This window comes from Talpa occidentalis, unplaced genomic scaffold, assembly GCF_014898055.3.
Source record: "Talpa occidentalis isolate TD23 unplaced genomic scaffold, MPIMG_talOcc4v2.1 talOcc4.2, whole genome shotgun sequence".
NCBI lineage: Eukaryota > Metazoa > Chordata > Mammalia > Eulipotyphla > Talpidae > Talpa > Talpa occidentalis.
Genome location: NW_023602073.1, coordinates 89,199,073 through 89,221,167, shown reverse-complemented (window position 1 = coordinate 89,221,167; position 22,095 = coordinate 89,199,073). Strand labels below are relative to the sequence as shown.

General features: G+C 38.3%; 1 protein-coding gene across 2 annotated transcripts in view; it reads right to left on the bottom strand.

Annotated features, from left to right (window-relative positions):
• The window catches only part of SH3BGRL2 (SH3 domain binding glutamate rich protein like 2), a 68,808-nt gene that overhangs the window by 27,430 nt on the left and 19,283 nt on the right, over positions 1-22,095 (bottom strand). For both annotated transcript variants that reach the window (XM_054698979.1, XM_054698978.1), the window contains one exon: positions 4,119-4,304. In XM_054698979.1, coding sequence (XP_054554954.1) covers positions 4,119-4,304 — 186 coding nt within the window. The remainder of the gene's footprint in view (positions 1-4,118; positions 4,305-22,095) is intronic.

Sequence of the window (22,095 nt, the reverse complement as noted above, 5' to 3'; positions counted from 1 at the left end):
TATCTCGAAGCTCAAAGATCTAGAAAAAGAACAACAAAAAAACCCCAAAACCAGTAGAAGAAAAGAAATAATAAAAACCAAAGCAGAAATAAATGAAATCGAAACTAAAAAAACAATCCAAAAGATCAATGAAACCAAGAGCTGGTTCTTTGAAAAAATAAATAAAATAGACAAACCCCTAGCCAGGCTCACAAGGGCAAAAAGGGAGAAAGCACAAATAAATAGGATAATAAATGAAAGAGGAGAAATCACAACGGACACAGCAGAAATCAAAAGAATAATTAATAACTACTATGAACAGTTATATGGAAACAAGTTCAACAATCTAGAGGAGATGGACAAATTCCTACAACTCTACAATCACCCAAAGCTAGATAAAGAAGAAATAGAACACCTAAACAGACCAATTACAATTAGTGAAATTGAAATGGTAATCAAAAACCTCCCCAAAAACAAAACCCAGGACCTGATGGATTTACAAATGAATTCTACCAAACATTCAGAGACGAATTGGTGCCTATCCTTCACAAACTCTTCCAAAAAATTGAGAAGGAAGGTATAATACCTAACACATTCTATGAAGCCAACATTACACTAATACCAAAACCGAACAAGGACAACACAAAAAAAGAAAACTATAGGCCAATCTCCCTAATGAACACTGATGCAAAAATCCTCAATAAAATTTTAGCTATCAGAATCCAACAGTGTATCCATAAGGTAATTCACCACGACCAAGTAGGATTCATTCCAGGGACACAAGGATGGTTTAACATCCGAAAATCAATCAACGTTATCCAACACATCAACAAAAATACATATAAAAACCATATGATAATATCAATAGATGCTGAGAAAGCTTTCGACAAAGTGCAACACCCATTCATGATAAAAGCCCTTGAAATTCTTGGGATACAAGGAATGTACCTCAACATCATAAAGGCCATATATGACAAGCCAACAGCCAGTATCATTCTCAATGGTGAAAAGCTGAAAGCAATTCCATTAAGATCTGGATCAAGACAAGGATGTCCACTCTCACCACTGCTTTTCAATATAATACTGGAAGTCCTAGCCAGAGCAATAAGACAAGAGAAAGACATCCAAGGAATCCAAATAGGAAAAGAAGAAGTCAAACTATCACTCTTTGCAGATGATATGATAATATACATAGAGAACCCCAAAAACTCCACAGAAAAACTAATTCAACTCATCAATCAGTTCAGTAAAGTGGCAGGATACAAAATCAACACGCAAAGGTCAGTAGCCTTCCTATATACAAACAATAAATCTGAAGAAGAAAAAATCAAAAAAACCATCCCTTTTATTATTGAAACAAAAAAAATCAAATATTTGGGAATAAATCTAACAAAAGAGGTAAAGGACCTATACAAAGAAAACTATAAAACACTGTTAAAAGAAATAGAAGAAGACACAAAGAAATGGAAAAACATCCCCTGCTCATGGATTGGGAGAATAAACATTATTAAAATGGCCATCCTACCAAAAGCAATCTACAGATTCAATGCTATTCCAATCAAAATTTCAATGTCATTCTTCAAAGAAATAGAACAATTATTGATGAAATTCATATGGAATCACAAAAAACCCCGAATAGCCAAAGCTCTCCTGAAAAAAAAGAAGGGAATGGAGGCATCACACTCCCAGACTTCAAACTCTACTACAAAGCCATAATCATCAAAACTGCATGGTATTGGAACAAGAACAGACATACAGACCAATGGAATCGAATAGAAAATCCAGAAATAAACCCACAGGTTTATGGTCAACTAATATTTGACAAAGGAGCAAAGACTATGCATTGGAGCAAAGAAAGTTTGTTCAATAAATGGTGCTGGGAAAACTGGGTCGCTACATGCAAAAGAATGAAGCTTGACCACTACCTCACACCATATACAAAAATCAACTCAAAATGGATTAAAGAACTAGACATAAGATCTGAAACCATAAAATACATAGAAGGAAATATAGCCAAAACACTACGTGATTTGCATATCAAAGACATCTTTACAGACACTTCACCCAAAGCAGTGATAGTGAAGGCAAAGATCAACAGCTGGGACTACATCAAATTAAAGAGCTTCTGCACAGCAAAAGAGACAATAACAAAAACATAGAGAAACCCCACCAACTGGGAGAAAATTTTTGCACACAACACTAATGATAAAGGACTGATCACAAAAATCTGCAAAGAGCTGATGAGACTCAACAACAACAAAGAAAATAATCCAGTCAAGAAATGGACAAAGGAGCTAAAAAGAAACTTCTCTGAAGAGGAAATGCGAATGGCCAACAGGCATATGAAAAAATGTTCAACATCACTTGTCATCAGGGAAATGCAAATCAAAACTACCATGAGATACCATCTTACACCAGTGAGAATGGCACATATTAAAAAAACTAGCAACAACAAATGTTGGCGAGGTTGTGGAGAAAAAGGAACTCTTCTGCACTGTTGGTGGGAGTGCAAACTGGTCCAACCACTATGGAGAGCTGTGTGGAGATTTCTGGACCTACTAAACATAGAGCTTCCACAGGATCCAGCAATTCCACTCCTAGGTATTTACCCAAAGAACACAGAAACATCAATTCCAAAGAACACCTGCACCCCTATGTTTATAGCAGCACTATTTACAATAGCTAAGCTTTGGAAACAGCCCAAATGCCCAAAAATAGATGACTGGATCAAGAAGATGTGGTACATATATATCATGGAATATTACTCAGCATTCAAAAAAGATAAACACATGCAATTTGCAGCAACATGGATGGCGCTGGAAGGGATCATGCTCAGTGAAATAAGCCAAAAAGAAAAAGAAAAATACCGGATGGTCTCACTCATAGCAGGAATCTAGAATACTTAAATAAGGGACCAGGAAAATGAATAACTATAAGAAAGTGAAAATCAAAATCAACAAAAACTATGAACCAGAGACACTTTTTGGGGCATGGGGGGCGGGAGGGGAGGGATTGGGGTCAGAATGGGGGGATTGCAATTGTATGGGGAATATAAAAATAAAATTTATTAATTAAAAAAAAAAAAGTTGGCACAGAAGAAACTGAGGGGAAAAATGCAAAAGATTAGGAAAATGGCACTAGACTTCTTTGCAGTACTGGAAACCAGATGGTAATGAAGAAAAACCATCAAAATTCTTTGCAATCTAGAATTCTATACCCACTCAAATTACCACAGAGTCAACATCTATGTGTAGTGCCCAGTTTAGAATTCTCCTCATGACAAGTATGTCAAAAGTTTGTGTTTAATATTTATGGCTTTATTTTCTAATATCGTATTCTCTTTATGCACATGAGGGAGGGGATCCATTTCAAGTCACAAAAAGCAACCTGCCATCCCTGTCCTAATGCCACCCCAACAATAATCCAGCTACTTATTTTGTCTCAAGTACCTCAGCACAGTAGCCCCTTCTTCTCTAGACCATCCTTAAAGTACAGGTCCCAATAAACACAGACCTATATACTTAGAATTCTAGGCAAAAGACAAGTAATAACATATTCATTAGAAAGAAGTTTCTCTCTTTTTTTCCTTACCCTAAAGAGCAAAAAGGAAAATAAATAGCCAAAACTACTTCGTCTTCTCATATGCTATATACAGCAGAAGGGCACCTAATGCACTTTAGATGTCCATAATGATCCATCTGGATCATTATCATATGAAAGTAAAACTCTAGTCTATAATCAGTTATTAGTTCTTTTACACTATGGAAGAATAAACATTCAAGAATAATTATCCCTTCCAGTCTATCCCCCCAAATGTTTTAAATATCAAAAAATGTTCCATAATTTTTTTTTATAATTTTACAATTTTGAACATAATTATTATGTTCCCTTCCCAGTCCCTTTTCCAAAGCAAACAGAGAAACAGGAAGACTGACAGATACACATATACTCATATTTACACACAGTCTGTGACCCTGAACTCATATTCCCTCTCTGCTTCACCCTCTAATGAACATGTGGACCTGAATAAGCACTGGGTGAAGAGGTCACTGTCCTCACTGAAAAAACCCAACTGCATTCTAGGTGACTCCATGGTTTTGAGTCATGCAAAGAAATAGTATGGTAATCTGGCTACTTACTCCACAGTATCGATCATCATTGAATATCTGAGGTGGCAGAGGGTTGCCCTGAGTGGGTTTCTTTTCCGGAGGCACATTTTTGTACATCCATTGCCTTTGTTCTTCGGACATGGTAATATCCACCTCCTCAAATTCTATCTTGTTGGCTTCTAGAAATCTAACCACATCCTGCTGTTTCTTCTTTATCTAAAAAGAGAAGACAAATAAGGAGACATGATCATCCAAAACTATATGTAAATATTCCCAAACTGAACGAGATTTGATTTCCCATTGTCAGAAGTCACTGATAGAGAAAGGAGCAATATTCATTGGCACCATACACTGACCACTGACTGGATACGAGCAGACATCTAAACAACTCTTGATGCGGTGATTTCTCCACCTAGACTCCCCAGGAATCTGGGGTAGAACTCAGGCTGCCTGGAAGGAACAGACTGTCTAAGGTGAGAGTTTGACTTAGTTCTCATTGGGTCATAATCAATCCTCCCTCCCACCCACAGGAGTTCACATTTTCATTCATGAAAGCTCCCTTGGCACAAAGCCATTTGAAATCACGTATAGCCCATCTGAGACGTCAACACTTCATTGATTCCTGTGAGTAGCAACATTTTTATTCCCCTCAGCAGCCTTTCAGATATTCCACAATGATAGCCCCTGTCATGAAAGCATCCTTTCATCAATTCACCAGAGAAAAATGTTCTCCACCTCTAAAGTGTGAATAAACAACAAGCCCCATCTACTTAAGACTATTTCTTAACCCCTGTCATTCCCCGATCTTTCATGTTTCCTTCTTCAGTCACTAGGGGGCAGGTGTGCTCTTAGGAGTGGCAAACACATCTGTAGGCTTTCAAAATGCTGCCAATTCTCCTTAATTTAAAGGCACATACTAATTTAGATGGGTGATAATACTGAATATCTTAAACACAGCACTATATATTGATAAATACCAAAACAAGTATGTTTTTTATAAAGGTTCTTGGAAATCTGCATAAAAACAAACTTAAGTGGTGAAATATATCTGTATTTTGGTTTATAATAATTTACAAAAGTTATTGATGGAACATTGCATTATAACATTATGTAAGTTTCAGGTTTACATCATTATAAATCTGTATCTGTATACATTAAAAGTCCAATTCTATCCATTACCAAATATCTAACACTTTTAACCCAATTTGCCCATTCCCCCTTCCTCTTGGGGCAACCACTAATTTGGTCTTATATTTTAAAATTTTCACCTTTTTCCTTAATTCATTTACTTGTTTTTCTTGAAGTAAATAGTTTAATGGCCAAAGAAAAGAATCATCTTGAGAGGTTAGACCTACAGAAAGAACTCGTCACAGAAAATAAAATACTTAAAGAACAAACTTTCACATACCAACTGCCACTACCAATCCCTCTCCTTCTAAATTCCTCCCAGAATGTTCAAAGACCTGTGCCTCTGAGGTGGAAATCTGTAATATACCTTGAGTAAAGAGATTCTGATTACCATTTGAAGTCTATGAATGACTAATAAGATGGCATAATTACTATGGACAGAACAAAAAAAGATATCTTTAAAATCAGTATCAGAAAATGAGAGAATTACTGTATGGTTATAAATCCAGAATGATAATGGCGTTATCTTAACTTCCTAAATTATTTTTCATTTCTGAAAAAAGTTAACTTTCTTTCCTTACTAACAGACAATTTCAGAAATATAGTTACATTACTTTACTTTGACTGGCAAAAGGATACCATCCATTCTACTTCCCCTAACAGTCCTACAAGGCAGATTTTATTATTTCTGAAAGTAGTCAATTATTTTGATCAAGGCCTGGGGTGTGCTCTTGTTAAGACAATCATGTCATTCTCTACTTAAAATCCCTCTTTAGTGGATCCCGAATGCCCCTGGAAGAACATACACATTTCTCAGCATAGCAAGATGCCCTTCACGATCTAGTTCCCTTGACTATAACAGTAATGTATCTACATTTTCAAAAATACAGAAACTGTAAAATGACAAACAGAAAAACTACCTAATTCTTCTATCCAGGTGACCACTGTGAAAATTTAATTAAAGGAAATGGTCTGGATCCAATGTCCAGATTATAATACAATATGTGGAATCTACATATCCAGCACATTTTAAATGTTCATGAGTGATAAAAAATGAACTGACATATAGCCAGGCCTTATTTTCCTTTATAACATATAAACACATAGCATCCACCACTATGCTAAAACACTGAGTACCTAAAATCTTTATCTATACATTCTCAGTATTAGCGTGCATCAAAACACATGCTTACTTCTTTACTTCCCCACCCCCTTGTCATACAGATACATGCACATAACTTATAACTTTCACCACTAGAAATAACATCACATAGTGAACTCCGTTACTTAGAAATCTTTAGCTACTCCCTCAATACTACTCAGTACTACTTAGAACAAAACCCTATGAATAAAACCCAGGTCATAGGTCAGATATATTTTCCAAGCTCCTGAAGGATTCATGCCATTAATAAACTACTTTTCAAAAGGGCCCCATCAATTTACATTTCCACTAGCCATGTTGGAAGTGTCCATGTCTCAATACCCCTCCCTCCTTATACTAAATATTTGAAAGCTGTATTGCAGAATATTAAAATTTTAATAATGTGAGGTGATGAATGCTAATTAAACTATTGAGGTAATCATTTTTTGGAAGCAAACTGAAACTGATTTGGGGTTAGGACTTGGAACTAGGGCAGAGTTAAGCAGCCATGCATGGCTTAAAACAGAACACATGTAGGCTTGAGCTTCGCTGGCTTTTCCAGCTCAGCTTGCACCCTGGCACTGCTTAGGAGACTTAGAGGTTTTCAGGCCTCAGCAGTCTCCACTTTGGGTCAGTCCTGTTTGGCTGGGCATTCACCAGGGTAATCTGAGAGTCTTACTGGGAAACTATTTTTTTTAATATTTATTTATTTATGCATACAAGAACTGTGGTACAGGCCAGAGGTGCAGGGGGGTGAGAGGATTCACCAGAGACAAAGTGGGAAACAGAACAGGCGGACTGACTGAAATACACTGCTGAGGGGAGCAGTGGGCGAGTCAGGAGAGGCCTGCTGCGCCATGTGGGTCAACTACCTGGGTAGGGATTGAACTTGTGCTGCAGTGCCTGGTGATAGATAGCTTGATAGTGCTGTCTTTAACCCCTACGCCACCAGGAAGGCCCCTCTTGGGAAACTATTATTGGAAATCTTTTTCTCTCTATCCCCCAATTGCCCTGCACACTAATTCTTTAAAAATCTATCACACTAAGAGTGCTTCCTTTGCCTTTGTGCATATGAATGGCTCAACCCCTTTTAAAGCATGCACTACTTAACATTTTTGGGTCCTGGATGGCCCTTGGTCATGCATTAACAATTTCACAACACATACATATATCAAGTCATTATATTGTGTACCTTAAACTTGCACAGTGCTGTGTGTCAATTATATCTCAAAGAATCTAGGAAAAAAATGGTTGCTGTTCTAAAAAAAAAATTCAAATGCATCATTTTACACTAACAATCCTCAGAAAGCAAAGGACAGTCCCTTACTAACAAAGATGATGATTGACAGTAGCGTGAGAATAAATTGTAAAAAAAGGAAGGAGGCAGGGAAGGCATGGTATGACCAGGTTTGTGTTTCAAAGAAATCACTTTAATACTACACAACTTAAAAAGAAAAAAAAAAAAAGGAGAAAAACAGTGTGTACTCTGTTAACACTTATAAAAAGATCTCCAAGATATATTAGTAAATGGGAAAAAAATAAAAACAAGTAGCAGAACTGTGCATAGACTAGACATATATTTGGGGGGAAAAAAGGGGGACAAAGATAGGAACACATTTTTATTTGCCAGTACTCATATATATATTTTTTTTTAACATGGCCAAGTTCATAAGGAAAGCAGGGAGAGACACCTGAATAGACACAGGCAGGCAGGAGAGCTGCCTATATTCACATTTAAAATAAAAACTCTTGAAGGTTAGATAAGAAACAAAAAAAAAATTACCTGGATATTGGGACAAGTTTTCACTCTCTTCTGTGTAAACTAAAATTTTTGAACAGTGTGAATGTGTCAAAAGATTAAATAGAAGAAATTTATTTTAAGAGAGAAAGAGCTTCACATGGAGAACAGTAGAGATGGGGAAGCTTGTCTATGGGGGCACAGACAAGCGTGTTTGACAGAAGCCACGCTTTCCCAGCAGAACATGGGGTAGGACTTGGAGAATGTTGTTACTCATTGGTCTCCAAGTTTCCTTACACTTGTAAGAAAGGGCAGGTGATTAAAAAGAAATTAAAAGGAGAGGTAAGGCTATAAAAAATTGGCAGTACTACAGCAACCCACCCAACTAAACAAAAAGGAGAAATTTAACTCAGAGAAGGAAGTTTTCAAGTGGATACTTGTGCCACTAGTGTCGGGAAGGAAGATGAGTCACTTCACCATGGATGTTTTTTAAGAGTTGTTTTTAAGATTCACTCAGGTGACTGTGGCCTGGATTGTGTGAGCTCAGGCTTGAGAGAGAGGAGGACAGGCCACCTCAGGAGGCAGGGACTTCTGAAAAGACACTGGCCTGCTGCGTAGGGCCCAGGTAATAGAAAGGCTTCCCATGTGGCCACAGGAAGCTGCTAAGGGCTTCATGTGCTGGCATCAACCCAGAGTTCAAATAACAATAACATACAGTCATTTCCTTGATACAAAGAGCTTCATTCTCCCAACGTTCAACTGTTCTGAAACAAAATGTACAATGTCCAAAGAAATTTAGGGAACAAATGGAAGAGAAGAAGTAAATTGTGGGACCAAGAATCACTGCCTTCACTCATGACAATTTAGCCATGAATGGCTAAATTATGTAATGTGATTTTGTTTTTTGTCTTTTTCAAACACTTAGAAGCCAAGGCTGATAACTCTACTTATTTACCCAACAGCCAATGTCCGTATGTTTCTTAATAACAGAAGCCTGGTTTTTGTTTAGAAAAGCAATGTGCTCAGCTACAAAAACTTATTTGCCAAAATGCCTCTGCAGCTAGGGGTGCTTGATCACATGACACAGTTATGGCCAATGAGAGTAAGGAAAGGTTCCATTTAATGAGCAAAAAGACAAAGTTGTTTCGCACTCGTCCCTTCTTCCAGGTAGAAGCAATTTTGCAAATGTGAAAACAAGCACCCCATGTTCAGACTGGTCAAGCAGAATGACAGGAGGCTGAGTCCCTGATGACATTTTACAGCTTCCACACCAGTCTTATGTAGCTGACTCTAAACTTTCTGTGTTAGACAAATAAATCCCTAATTAGTTTAACCACTCTTCATCAAGTTTTCTATGCTTGCATCTAAATGCAACGCTACTTGGTAAAATTCATAACTGCTACTTAAAATGTATTCAGAAACATGATAGTATGGTGGATTGAAAATAAGTTATCACTCCAGAGCAGAAACTAAAAATCTAAGTGTTACGATATAAATTTAATATAAGTAAGGTATTGGTAATTGTATAAGCAGATAAATTTTCAGTTTTCTTTATAAGACAGCAAATTCCCTGGTACTATAACAGGAAGATATTTATGAAAGTATGAAAGTCATATTTTACCTTATCATTCAAACATACACCATTACATATCATCCAAAGCAATTAAAGAAAACAGACATTGCTCCATCTCTTGGGCTAGATCTCAGGTAGCAAGCTAAATCTAGCCTGTTATTTTTATATATCCCACAGCCAAAAATAGCCATATTTTAAATGGCTGGGAAAAAATAGCATTTTGTGACAAAAAAAATTACAAAATACAAATTTCAGTGTCCATAAATAAAGGTGTACTGGAAGACAATTACATCCGCTCATTTACATATTGTCTCTGGCTGCTTTCACCCTACCTGGCATGGTTGTAGATGCAACAGAAGCTGTGCGGTTCCCAAAGTACAGAAAAAATTGCCAACCCTGGACTAGACCACAGAGCTGCATTAGTGGTTCAAAGTTCACTTTCTCGGGCCTCCCCGGTGGCACAGCGGTTGAGCGCTGGGTTGTGAAGCTGCCCGCAGCCTCTGCAGCCCGGTTCGATCCCCGGCTGCTCCCGGGCCACCGGAGGAGGGTCCCACATGGCGCACAGACCTCTCCCACCGCCCGCCCGCTGCTCCCCTCAGCAGTGTGCTTCAGTCCTTCTGCCTGCTCTGCTCTCCCCTCTGGCTCTGGTGAATTCTCTCACCCTCCTGCGCTTCTGACTGTGCCCAGTGCTTGTATAAATAAATAAAAAAAATCTTTAAAAAAAAAAAAAAAAAGTTCACTTTCTCAGTAAGGCCTTTCCTGCCCACTTGATATGACATTTTTCCCAGTTACCCAGAACTCCCTACATCCCTGACGCCTCCATTTTTACCACAGGACTTTGCATCTGACACACTGTATGCTTAACATATTTGTTTGCCCATCTCCCCTTGCTAGAATATAAATTCCTTAAAACAGGGGTTTTTGGCTACTGTTTTGTTCACTGCTGTTTCCCATGGCTTAGAATGGTATCTGGCACAAAGCAGACACTCAATAAACATTTGTTAATAAGTATACGGGATTTTTACAAATAGAAGGTCAATTGTAACAGGAGGGTTTCATTGCTTCCCTCAGCTGTGCTGATACTCTCATCATTTAAGAAGAAGCACCTTAAGTGTCACCTCCTTGGAGAGCCCTCGCTAAGCATCTGAGGTGAAGTTGTATTGCCTAAATTTATTAACATTTTACTTGTTTTACTTGTTTCTTTGCTCATCTCTCCCTCCACAATGTCAGCGTGGGGACTGGCACATAGGGGACCTCTCAGTAAATATTAACTGAATGGATAATAAAGAATTGCCACTCTAGAGCTGAACATCAAAGGTTTCCAGGCGATGTTCAAGAAATCAAACTGAGTGGGTAACCTAAGAACAAATGGATCTGAAGTTTAGTCAGACGGGAATGTAGATCAAATAGCAATATGAATTTAAATAGTGTGTCTGGGATGTTACATATAACTGTAAATAGTGTAAATAATTTAGAATCTTTAGACTTTGGATGTGAAAAAGGTTTTACTTCTAACGACAATGAAGAAGAAAGTTGTATGAAATTGGTATGTTTAAATAAATGCTATTGACTCATTTATGAGGAGAATAGATCTCAAAAATATGAAGATATACAAAATAGTTCTGGATTGTCTGTCTGATTCAAATATTAAGTAGATAACCTTATTTGACTAAAGTTTATATTTGTCTTAAAAATAAGGCCTTAATATTTTTTAAAAAATAAAAATTTGCAAGTACATAATTCAATGTTTTGTCTTGTGCAAACTCTTATTAAATTATTGATATATTTGCAAATTGATGGCAGCTGAGAATTAAGCAAATATGCTGGTATTTTCCTTGACTCTGCTTCCAGTTGCTATCGCAGAATTCATCCACCCTCAAACACTTGCCCCAGATATCTCCAGGAGCTCTTAAGCACTGTTTTGAAGCAAACTTCTTGGCCACTGCATGGATTGTATGGTCTAAATATGCCCCCTCCCCACCCCAATTCATACAGTATGTTGAAACCTATTTCCAAGGTGGTGGGTATTAATTTGAAGGTGGGTCTGTTGCGGGGAGTGATAGGTTATAAAGCAGAAGCCACATGAATGGGGAACTCCCTTGGCCCCTTTCAGGCATGTGAAGACATAGCAAGAGGTCCACAGTCCATAACCCCAAAGGCAGCTTTTATCAGAACCCATCCATACTGCCACTCTGAGCTTGGCCTGCAACTTCTAAACAGACAAAGAATATAAATCTTTTTCTTTAACTCTGGACCCCTCTGGACCCCTCTGGACCCCTGCAGGACCCAATCTGCTGAGACCTGAATGCCTGCAGCTGAGTCCTGGTGACCCAACCCAACACATGCCTGGGTGATAAGCTGTCTGGACTGGTACTACTGAATACACTGATGTGATCTCATTGACCCATGGAAATCTTAGTGAAGATACCACAGCTTGCACTGACAACCTCTTGGCTCCAATAATCCCTTGGGAGTGGATCAGAGGACAGCCTAAATAAATTACATTGCCCATACTCTGCGGCACAGAATTCTAAGTAATCGTGCATTCCTGCACTCTCTCTTCTTATAGGATTAGTTCTTTCCCAGAAGGCTGCCAGCTGACTTATGTATTATGCAGCCCCTGCCAGATCTCTTTCACAGGCTTCTAGACATGTCTAGTCATATATGATTTCCAGGGTGTAGACAGTTTATGTTGTACCCTGGGACCTTAGAAGTCACTAGTAAATAATGACACATAGTGAATTTAAATAAGGTAGGGATAGAAAAAAAAATTGTATACATAATTTGTATTATATTATTACCTTTATTATTTTTAATTGAGATAACATTGGTTTACATCATTGTTTTTAGAAGCGTTAAGATCTCCTCCTTCACACCACACCCACCACTGAAACTCCCACAGTCTACTGTGCTCACTCCCCACTTTGTTCTTACCGGCCCCCCCCCCCCCCCGCCCTCAATTCTATAGTCAGCTTTCAAGGATTAGTTTTTTTAGTTTGGCTATATCTGGCTCTTTGTTTGGTTTCTTTTATTCTACATATTAGTGACACTATCTTGTATTTCTCCTTCTGACTCATTTTGCTTGGCATGCCCCCCTCCTGCTTATTGCCACCAATGGCAAGAATTCTTTTTTGATAGCTGAATAGTATTCTAATGTGTGTGTGCATGTGCACATGCACTCACATTTACTTCATGTGAGCAGTTGTAGGAAAGCAAGGTTAAAGACACATGAGGCACAGACAGAAGACAACATGGATAAGTTTGGAGTTAGATTATCTTAGCTTTACTTCTAGCCCTTTTGGTTGAGCAGCCTTGGAGAAATGACTTAGCTTTTTTCTCAGCCTGAGTTTCCAAATCTATGAAATGGACCTAATTATCTTTTTTTCATAGGTTCACGGGGATGATTTAATAAGAGCTAAGTAACAATATGCACTTGCTCAATTGTTTCATTCACTCAAACATATTAACTTTTCTTTCTTTGCCCTAGATTTGACCTTCTGAAAAAAAAATACAGTTACCTCTGGGTACTTTCAAAGACTAGATTTCCCACACAATATTTCTGTAGTATACCTATTTTGCAATTCAAAATCTGTTTTCTTTTTTCTGATTTGAGGTAGATGTCTGATTTATGGCCTTTTATGTGTATCACATGGAAAAAAGTCAAAGACAGGAAAGAGAGAAGGAAGGGCATAATTTCCCACAATTTGTAAGAACTCTTAGATTATAAAAGTTTACATACTTTTTACAAAGGAGGAGCTGGACTGGACCAGGAGAGGCAGAGAGTCGGAGGAAACTCCTCTTTTCAACTATAAGGGAGTAAAGGACTCATGATCTTGCCTTGGCAAAGGACCCAGGAACTTTCCAGCAATTGAGCAGGGTATCTCAAAGACAACATTTCAAGGCAAGTTCTTTAAATAATACCTCACTTTTGGACTCACTAAGCATTATATTGTCATAAAGAGGATACAAATGCCATAAAGTATTGTGGTAGATACTAGACTACTTACCCCAAAACTATTCATCACCTCTCCTGTGAATGCCCCCATTTGTCTTGACATCCTGGCAGCTGGGGCTACTCTGTGACTTAGATCTGGCCCCTGCCAGATCTGGGCGGGGCTCTCCACACCTGATGATGCAGACAGATTAAGATGGTAGGTCCTTTGTCCCTGACCTTCTTTCCACTTCCTGTTTGGATTGCAGGTGGGAGGGATAGAGGTGTGGAGGTGAGACCATAAGTATGAGGGAAAGGCCAGAAGAATTTTAGAAACACAGGTCCTAAACAAGTGAGCCTCCAGGCCTACCAGGAAGGACCAAACAGTTGTATTCATTTAAGCTCCTGTTAGTCAGGTTCTCTCTTACTTGCAGATCAACACATTCCTAACTAAAACACTCACTGATGTTTCATTGTTAGGGAGTAGGACAAGAGTGCTGAGTAAAACTTAAGAAGTCATCTACTGTCAACATTCTAATGATATTAAATTAAACATGAGATTGTCCATAAAATACCATGTCTTTGGATTCTGTTTCAGTTTATCTTCCTAGAAAACAAATACCAGGTTACCAGGCCAAAGATAACAAAAAGCCTATCTTAAAAGAGATTGAAACTTGAGTTTTAGAGAATCAGAGTGTTAGAAGATAGACTATGAAATACAGAGTAATTTTTGAAACACGTTCCATTACAGGTTGTAAACTACTGCAATATAATTTTAATGATGGAAAAGATTATGTGTTTCTGTCTATCATTAGCACAGTCCCTGTCATCAATGAGGCACTCAATACGCTTATATTAAATAAATGTTGAGTTTGAATAAATACTTTTATTTAATACTTCTCTTTTTCTTTTTAACCAGTCAGCAATTTTTGGTCCAGTTTTCTTAACCAGCTTCTATTAAGCTTCTTTTTCCATGTTTATGATGTTGCTGTCATCTTTTCAATTTAAAATGTTTTCAATTTAAAAAGCTCATAATCTCATTATCCTGAAGTAATTATTTTTCATAATACCTTCCAAGGACTCAACATTTAGAAATATAGTTTACATTGTTCCCATAACAACACACATTTTAGGGATGGAATGTTTCAATTGTTTTACTAGTATTTTGTTTCCATAATCATCATTATCTTATAGCATTCATAAATTCTATTAAGTACTTACTCTACTGTGGTATAATGTAGAATATTATCCTACTATTGGAAATTTAAACACACTCTAGAGGTTTTTTCTTTTATAAAAAAGATAACTGTTTTAAAATTGCTGACTTTTTCATGATGACCAACAGTATCAGCAGTAAGCTAATTAAACATATCAAAACACAATGACTCTCACAGATACAGACACACCCTCTTCCTTCTTGATTTGTCCCTTCAAGGGAAATGTATTTTGTCAAGAAACTTGCTTTTCAGGATGTAAGGGTTTTGCAAAATGTAGTTTAAGAAATGTTTGATATTATTTTGTTACTGAAAACATTGCTTTTTGTCTATAAAAATTGTTACTATAGAAACTCAGAAACAAATTTCTAAGCTCCTCAAATCTTTCAAATGAAAAATTTCTGTGAGCTTTCTTTTTTTTTTTAGATTTATTTATTTATGCATACAAGAACTGGGGTAGCCAGAGGTGCAGGGGGTGAGAGGATTTATCAGAGACAGAGTGGGGAACAGAATAGGCAGACTGACTGAAATACACTGCTGAGGGAAGTAGTGGGCGAGTCAGGAGAGGTCTGCTGCACCATGTGGGTAGCTCCCTGGCAGCCAAGGATCAAACTCGTGCTGCAGAGGCTGCACATTTGCTTCATAGTGGGGTGCTTAACCCTTGTGCCACCAGGGAAGGCCCTCGGTGAGTTTTCTTAATGTGAAAATGCAGTGTCTTTCAACTGATCGATACAGGGAAGACAGTACATTTTCACCATCAAAAATTTTTAACAACTTTTGGCAGCAATCCCACTGCCCACCTGTGACTATGCAGGTGCCTCTTTTCACCAACTCTCTCCCTCTGCCTCCCTGTGACCTGTCAAGGATGCCTACCTGCAACCATGCAGGCCTCTCCTAGCAAACCTGTCCCCTTCTCCTAGCAAACCAGCTCTTCCTGCCCGCTTGTGTCTATGTAAGTGTCATTAACTGTTTTATCCCTCCCCTAATAAAGCTGTCCTTTAAATACAAAAAAAAAAAAAATTAACAACTTTTGCATGACTAATAAGCTCCAAAACACAATTATTATTCTTTTTTTTAATCTTTTTTCTTTTTTCTTTTAAATTTTATTTTTATATTCCCCATACAATTGCAACCCCCTTATTCTTTAATTATAATGATGCTCATCCTTCATTTGCATCTATGTATTTTGCTGAGGTACCTTTTCAACTTTAAAGCATATCTTCAGAGTATAGCATCAGTAATTGGCTCAGGTACTCAGTGAGAAATATTGTATTTGAGGAGAGAAAAATGAATCATTTAATCATTAAAAATTAGTATTAAGAATACTGTCTCAACTGTATCCCATCATTTCCATTGTTATTTTGTAGACATTTTCTAACATATACATTTTGCTAGTATAGTAATATATGTATATATAACTTATTTAAAACATACTTACATTGAGAATATATGCTCAATTTTTTTATTATTGGAGTATGTAATCAAAAATCTTTGCAGACCATTGCACAAGAGAACTGGAAAGACCAGGAGAAATGTGGGTATACAAACACAAGATTATATATTATTTCCTCTAGCAATATTTATGTCTAAATAACTTCCAAGCCAGAAGGCAAATTTATGGTCCACACATTTGAAAATATTAAATTCTATTATTTTGATTTTCCTGTGCCCATTTTCTTATACTAGATTTTATTTATTTTTTTTTTAAAGATTTTTTTTTTATTTTATTTTTTATTTATTTTTTATACATGCACTGGGTACAGTCAGAAGCGCAGGAGGGTGAGAGAATTCACCAGAGCCAGAGCAGAGAGCAGAGCAGGCAGAAGGACCGAAGTACACTGCTGAGGGGAGCAGCGGGCGGCAGGAGAGGTCTGCGCGCCATGTGGGACCCTCCTCCGGTGGCTGGGGAGCAGCTGGGGATTGAACCGGCGCTGCAGAGGCTGCAGGCAGCTTCGCAGCCCAGCGCTCAACCGCTGCGCCACCAGGGAGGCCCATACTAGATTTTAAAAGTCAATTTATATATTCCTATCTTGCAAAACTAGCAAAAAATAAAAGGAAAAAAAATCTCATCACATTTCCAGAAGTATATCTTAAATCTTAAATGCTAGAAGCATTTTAGCATAGATAACTGGGAAATCATAGAAAAGTAACCCAAGTTTCACTGTAAATATGGAAGTATATTGTACTAATATATTTTTTATGGATTAACAAAAATGGACATATTAAATCTAGAGGCAGAAAAGATAGGAGTATCAACACACACAACAAACTTGAATCAGGCAAAAATAGAGACATCATAAGGTCATGCAATATCATTTATAATCTGTTTTCCTTCATATTAATACTTTTGCCTAGGAGGCATCACAAGCTTCCATGATTTCAACCATCATCTCTACGAAGAGACAGCAAAAATTTGCATTTAAAAACTGGCCTCTTCTACAAGGGTCAATTCCATAGTTCCAAAGTCTTTCTGGAAATTTATGCTTATATGTCCCACAGTTACCTCAAATCTGACTGCTAAAACAATAAAAATCTTGTCAACCTATCAACCAGCTCTTAGCTTTCTTGTTCTTATCAACAAAACATCACTTTGTTAATGACTCAGCACACAAAACCAAAACTTAACCTGTTACAAAAATGAAAACCACCACCACCACCACCCTCACACACAGTTTTAGACCACAGGAAGGGAGCCTCCTGTGTTCAGTTTGCAGCCTGAAACAGGGACTATAAAGAGTAGATTGGGAGGTTAAGTCTGGCCTTTATAAACTTTACTCCGAGGTCTGAAGGGGCCCTGGTTCATCTGTGACATTCTCCCTGATGGTTAGAACACTGTTATAATGATGCCAAGGGCAGTAAACTAAATTCTCATTTGGCCCACTTAGCTGTGATTTATGTTCTAACCTGGACAGTCAGAAAAAGATAGTTCTATGTCACCTCAGGAATGTTTCTAAGGCTCAGTTTCCTCATCTGTGAAAAGCTGATCATAATTCAGCTCAGAGGGTTGCAAAGAAAATTAAATGTCATAGTGCTCATGGAGTGGTGCATGGCATGCTGGAACAATGCAGCTCCGTTGATTACTTTTATTATAATGTCTATTCTAAAGCCATAGCCTCATCACCTATTCTGTTCTTCAGCAAGAATATTCTTCTGCCAGTCCCTGGGTTACACATCATCACAGCCACTTATTTTCTCTTTTTCCTTTCATCCAGACTCACTTAACTGTTCATCCCACAAGGGTATTTTTAGGATGGAGCAGATGTGAGGCACTGTGCTAAGGTGTAGGGAGTATGCGCTTGCATCTGCCTTAATCCAGCTTACCCCCAAGTAAGGTGTGAGTAAAAGGGAGTCAATAAACAAGCACTGGTAGTGCCTGAATGAGGGAACTTGACGTAATCATACAGGACCCACTCTATGGGAAAGGACACTTCAGTAAGAATGGGTTTCCCTTTAAATCTAAGCAGATTGCTGTCACACTAGCAGATCATATTCTGACAGGGTTTATTTTCCACCCAAACTCATGCTAACCCCCATGGCAGCAGGTTAAAGCAGACTGACAATGAAGAGGGCACAAAAGGGTCTCCTTGTCGAGGCCCTTGCACAAAACCTGACATGAGCAAAAGGAGTTCCACCACCCCACCCAGACTAGCCAAACCAGGAAGCAGACGCTATTCATTGCTGTGTTCACAAGAGTAACCTTTGACTTCTGCATCTCTGCTGCATACAGTGACTTGGGAAAAGGAATACTAAAATTATAAATAGAAAGGGAAAACCAGAGATTCCAGCCACGTAAAAAGGAATTAAATGTCCCTACTACTCTGTCCCCCAGGACTTAAAATCTCTCCTGGTGTATTTTTAAACTGGTAATCAGTATAAATTTAAACACCTTTTTATTTTGAGACCCACTCAATTGTCTCTCTTTTAGAATCACAGACTTAGATGAAAAGTTAATATGTAATTAAACCCAATCATTTCATTTAATTTCCTAACTGAAATGTAGGCAGGTTTTCAGATTTTATGGTCTACTTAAGCTTAAGGAAATATCTCGTAACAGATCAAAGAGAAGGCATTACTGCCTTGCCTCAAGCAAGAATGATTCTTCTGATGAATTTGACTCTAATCCACCATTAACAAAAATGTTACCTATGAAGATTTCCTGACTGGGAATTCATCTTTTCACAATAGCATAGTCAACTCCCTTCACATTCCAGGGTCAAAGGTTACTGAAATTATATTTGTTTCTAATTCCTGACATAACTTTATAAGACAACTAAGTAGGACAATACTAGAAATAAATTAAAGTTGAAAAAGAAAGATAAAGGAGTCTATAAAATCTGCTGTCTCAAATTTAGTAACCGTCTTTCAAAACCACACTTAAATATTTAATACTATGTAATCACTTGTTCATGTTAAAAAACTGAAGTCAGTGTCTTCCACTGCCCTTCTCTCTCCACAGTTTCTCCATCAGGGGCTACAAGAGTCTTATCCTTTTCCAGCTTCCTAATAACCATGAAGTTGTCTCCTTTGTTTCTCACTCTTTCCTTCAGCTGCCAAGTCCTGAAAATTTTACTTCACCTCCTATATTGTCCATTTCCCCCTTTCTACCATCTCTAGCCTGCTGCTATCTACACCTCCAGGAATTTTAGGAGAGTATGCTTCTCAAGCAGGTATCACTCACTGCCTTTTCAGTATTTTACAATTCCCCATTGGCTTTTGATAAAAAAATAAATAAATAAAACAGCCCCAGAGCCTTCAATCCCTAGATTTCAGGGCCCTCATCTTCCACCTCACCCTTTAAATCTGGGAATCTTGAGGTGCACTGGGTCACACCCCCCACCCCAGTCAGTTCACACCTCAAATCTCTTCTCTCATCAACACACTGCATTTCTTCTCTCTAAATTATACAAATCTTGGAAAGATCTTTTCACACATGGTTGAAAACACCTTGGTCACAACTTTATTTTCTGTTTTCTCAAACATTTATATTCTTTATTTTGTTACATACACACTAATATTGGTTCTTACATTTTGAGAGATGAGGGAAGTCTCTGTAGTGCTAGCAAGGCACAGAGAAGGATCTCTATGATCTGGGCAGATGAGTAAAGGAGAGTTCTGAAGCCCCCGGTGGCTTTTCAGGCTTTTATTGAACTTTTTAAAAGGCAGGGGGTCTGGGGGGCCAGGCCCCCGGCAAATCTTCACTCTGGGCTCTGGCATTCTCCTGTGGTCTCTGCTTCTCTGCTGGTTCTCCTCTCGCTCTGTTGATCTCATTCTTCTCATTCTGCTAGCATACCCGTGATGCCGTCCTTATAAGCCCAGTCTCAGCCCCAGCGTGTCCACCTATGCACGCCCACACCCTACTCCAAGGGTCCGCCATCAGGCATGCATGTAGGACTGCAAGGATCCATCATTAATGCTAATGGCAGGAGGGCGGAAAAGCCTGATAATTTTTCACTTACCCTACATCTCCCAAGAGCATTTTCCACAGAGTATATAGGCAAATTTTATCCAATACTATTTTCTCTGGGGTGCTGGAAGAGTAGATTCCAGATGGAAAACCAGTGGCTATGATTTACCCATATATCAGACTACCAGAAAATTCAGATCTTAGAGATAAGAGATAGTACCAATCCCCTGCCCAACCCAGAAACCTGGATTTCACCTTTGACTTTCATTAATGATGCAATTAATCATCAAGTCATGGGTATTCTGCTTTCAATTTTATTCTTAAACCCATCAATGTTTCTCCATTTTTACTTCCATGAGCCCAACCAACATCTCTGGTCTAAAACTTTTTGCATCTTCTACTAACTAGATTTCCCCAAAATCACCTTTCATAGTTAAGCTAAAATGGATTTTTAAAAGCAAAAACCTAATAGTTTCACATCTCTGTTTAAAAACTTTCAGTAACTTATCATCATTGAGAAAAAGGTAAAACTCTCCACCCCAGCCCATAATCCCCTTCTCCAGCTCACCTCCAGTCCCTCTCCCACTCATCTGCAGCAGTGATTTCTCTGCCAGCAGGTGATATGGGCCACTTGGAGGGCCAAAGAAGGGAGGTCAACTGTGAAGCTGAAGTTTCAGTAAGACTTTGTGTGGGGCTCAATAGTTTGCATCCCATAGTCATACAGTGGAGTACTATTTGACCAAGTAATACACATGACAACATGGATGAACCCTGAAAACATTCTAAGTGAAAGAAGCTACTCATAAAGGACCATAACTTGTATGATTCCATTTATATAAAATGTTTAGCAAACAGGCCAATCTACAGACACATAATAAATGAGTGCTTGCCTAGGGCAGGAGTGAGAAGGATAGGGGACGTGGGGGGTATGGCTGAGTGTAAAATTGGCATTTTAGGTCCCTAGTTCTCTATCTAATCTCCCACCTTTCCTTTCTTACACTTACTTGCTCACCACAGTGCCTGGTCCTTATTTCCCTTGCCTTGAATGCCCTCTTAACTTCTCAACATTTACGTCCTACTCTTCTGACAATGCCCAACTTTCACATAGTACCACTTCAGACCAGAATATTCACCACTTCCTTCCTCTGGACTTCCAGAGAATATGCAACCTGTATTCATTTTGAGCCTGAGATCTACTGAGTCTTGTCTAGTCAAGTCATTTTAACTTCTGGAGGGCAGGGAACCTATGGCATGCCTCTCTGACTTCAAAGAACCTTCCACACTACCTCAGTAAGTGATGCTGCACAATGGAGGTGAAACTGCCTTAAGTCTAGATCATGATCCTGCAATCAGTCATTTCCCCTACACTTTTTTTTTTAATAATTTTTTTTTCATAGAGGCATGTTTTATTTATTTATTTGTTTGTTTGTTTATACAAGCACTGGGTACAGTCAGAAGTGCGGGAGGGTGAGAGAATTCACCAGAGCCAGAGCAGGTATCAGAGCAGGCAGAAGGACCAAAGTACACTGCTGAGGGAAGCAGCGGGCGGCAGGAGAGGTCTGTGCACCATGTGGGTCCCCTACACTTTTTAATGTACTGTCAACCTACTCTTTAATAAGATGATAAAACTGAGAGGTAGAGTGGTTAAGCAACTTACTCCAAATAAGGACAGGACAGGAACCCAGATCTCCTAATAAGCAGTCCAACACCCACTTGCCATTCTGCCAGATGACTTAATTAGGAGTTGGGAAACCAAGAGCTCATGTCCCATAAATTACCAAATGAAATACAAAGCCTTAAGCTTCATATATTATGCTAAGCAATTAGTTTCAATATACTTGCAAAGAAGTAGTTAATATTTAGAAATTAAGCATTCTA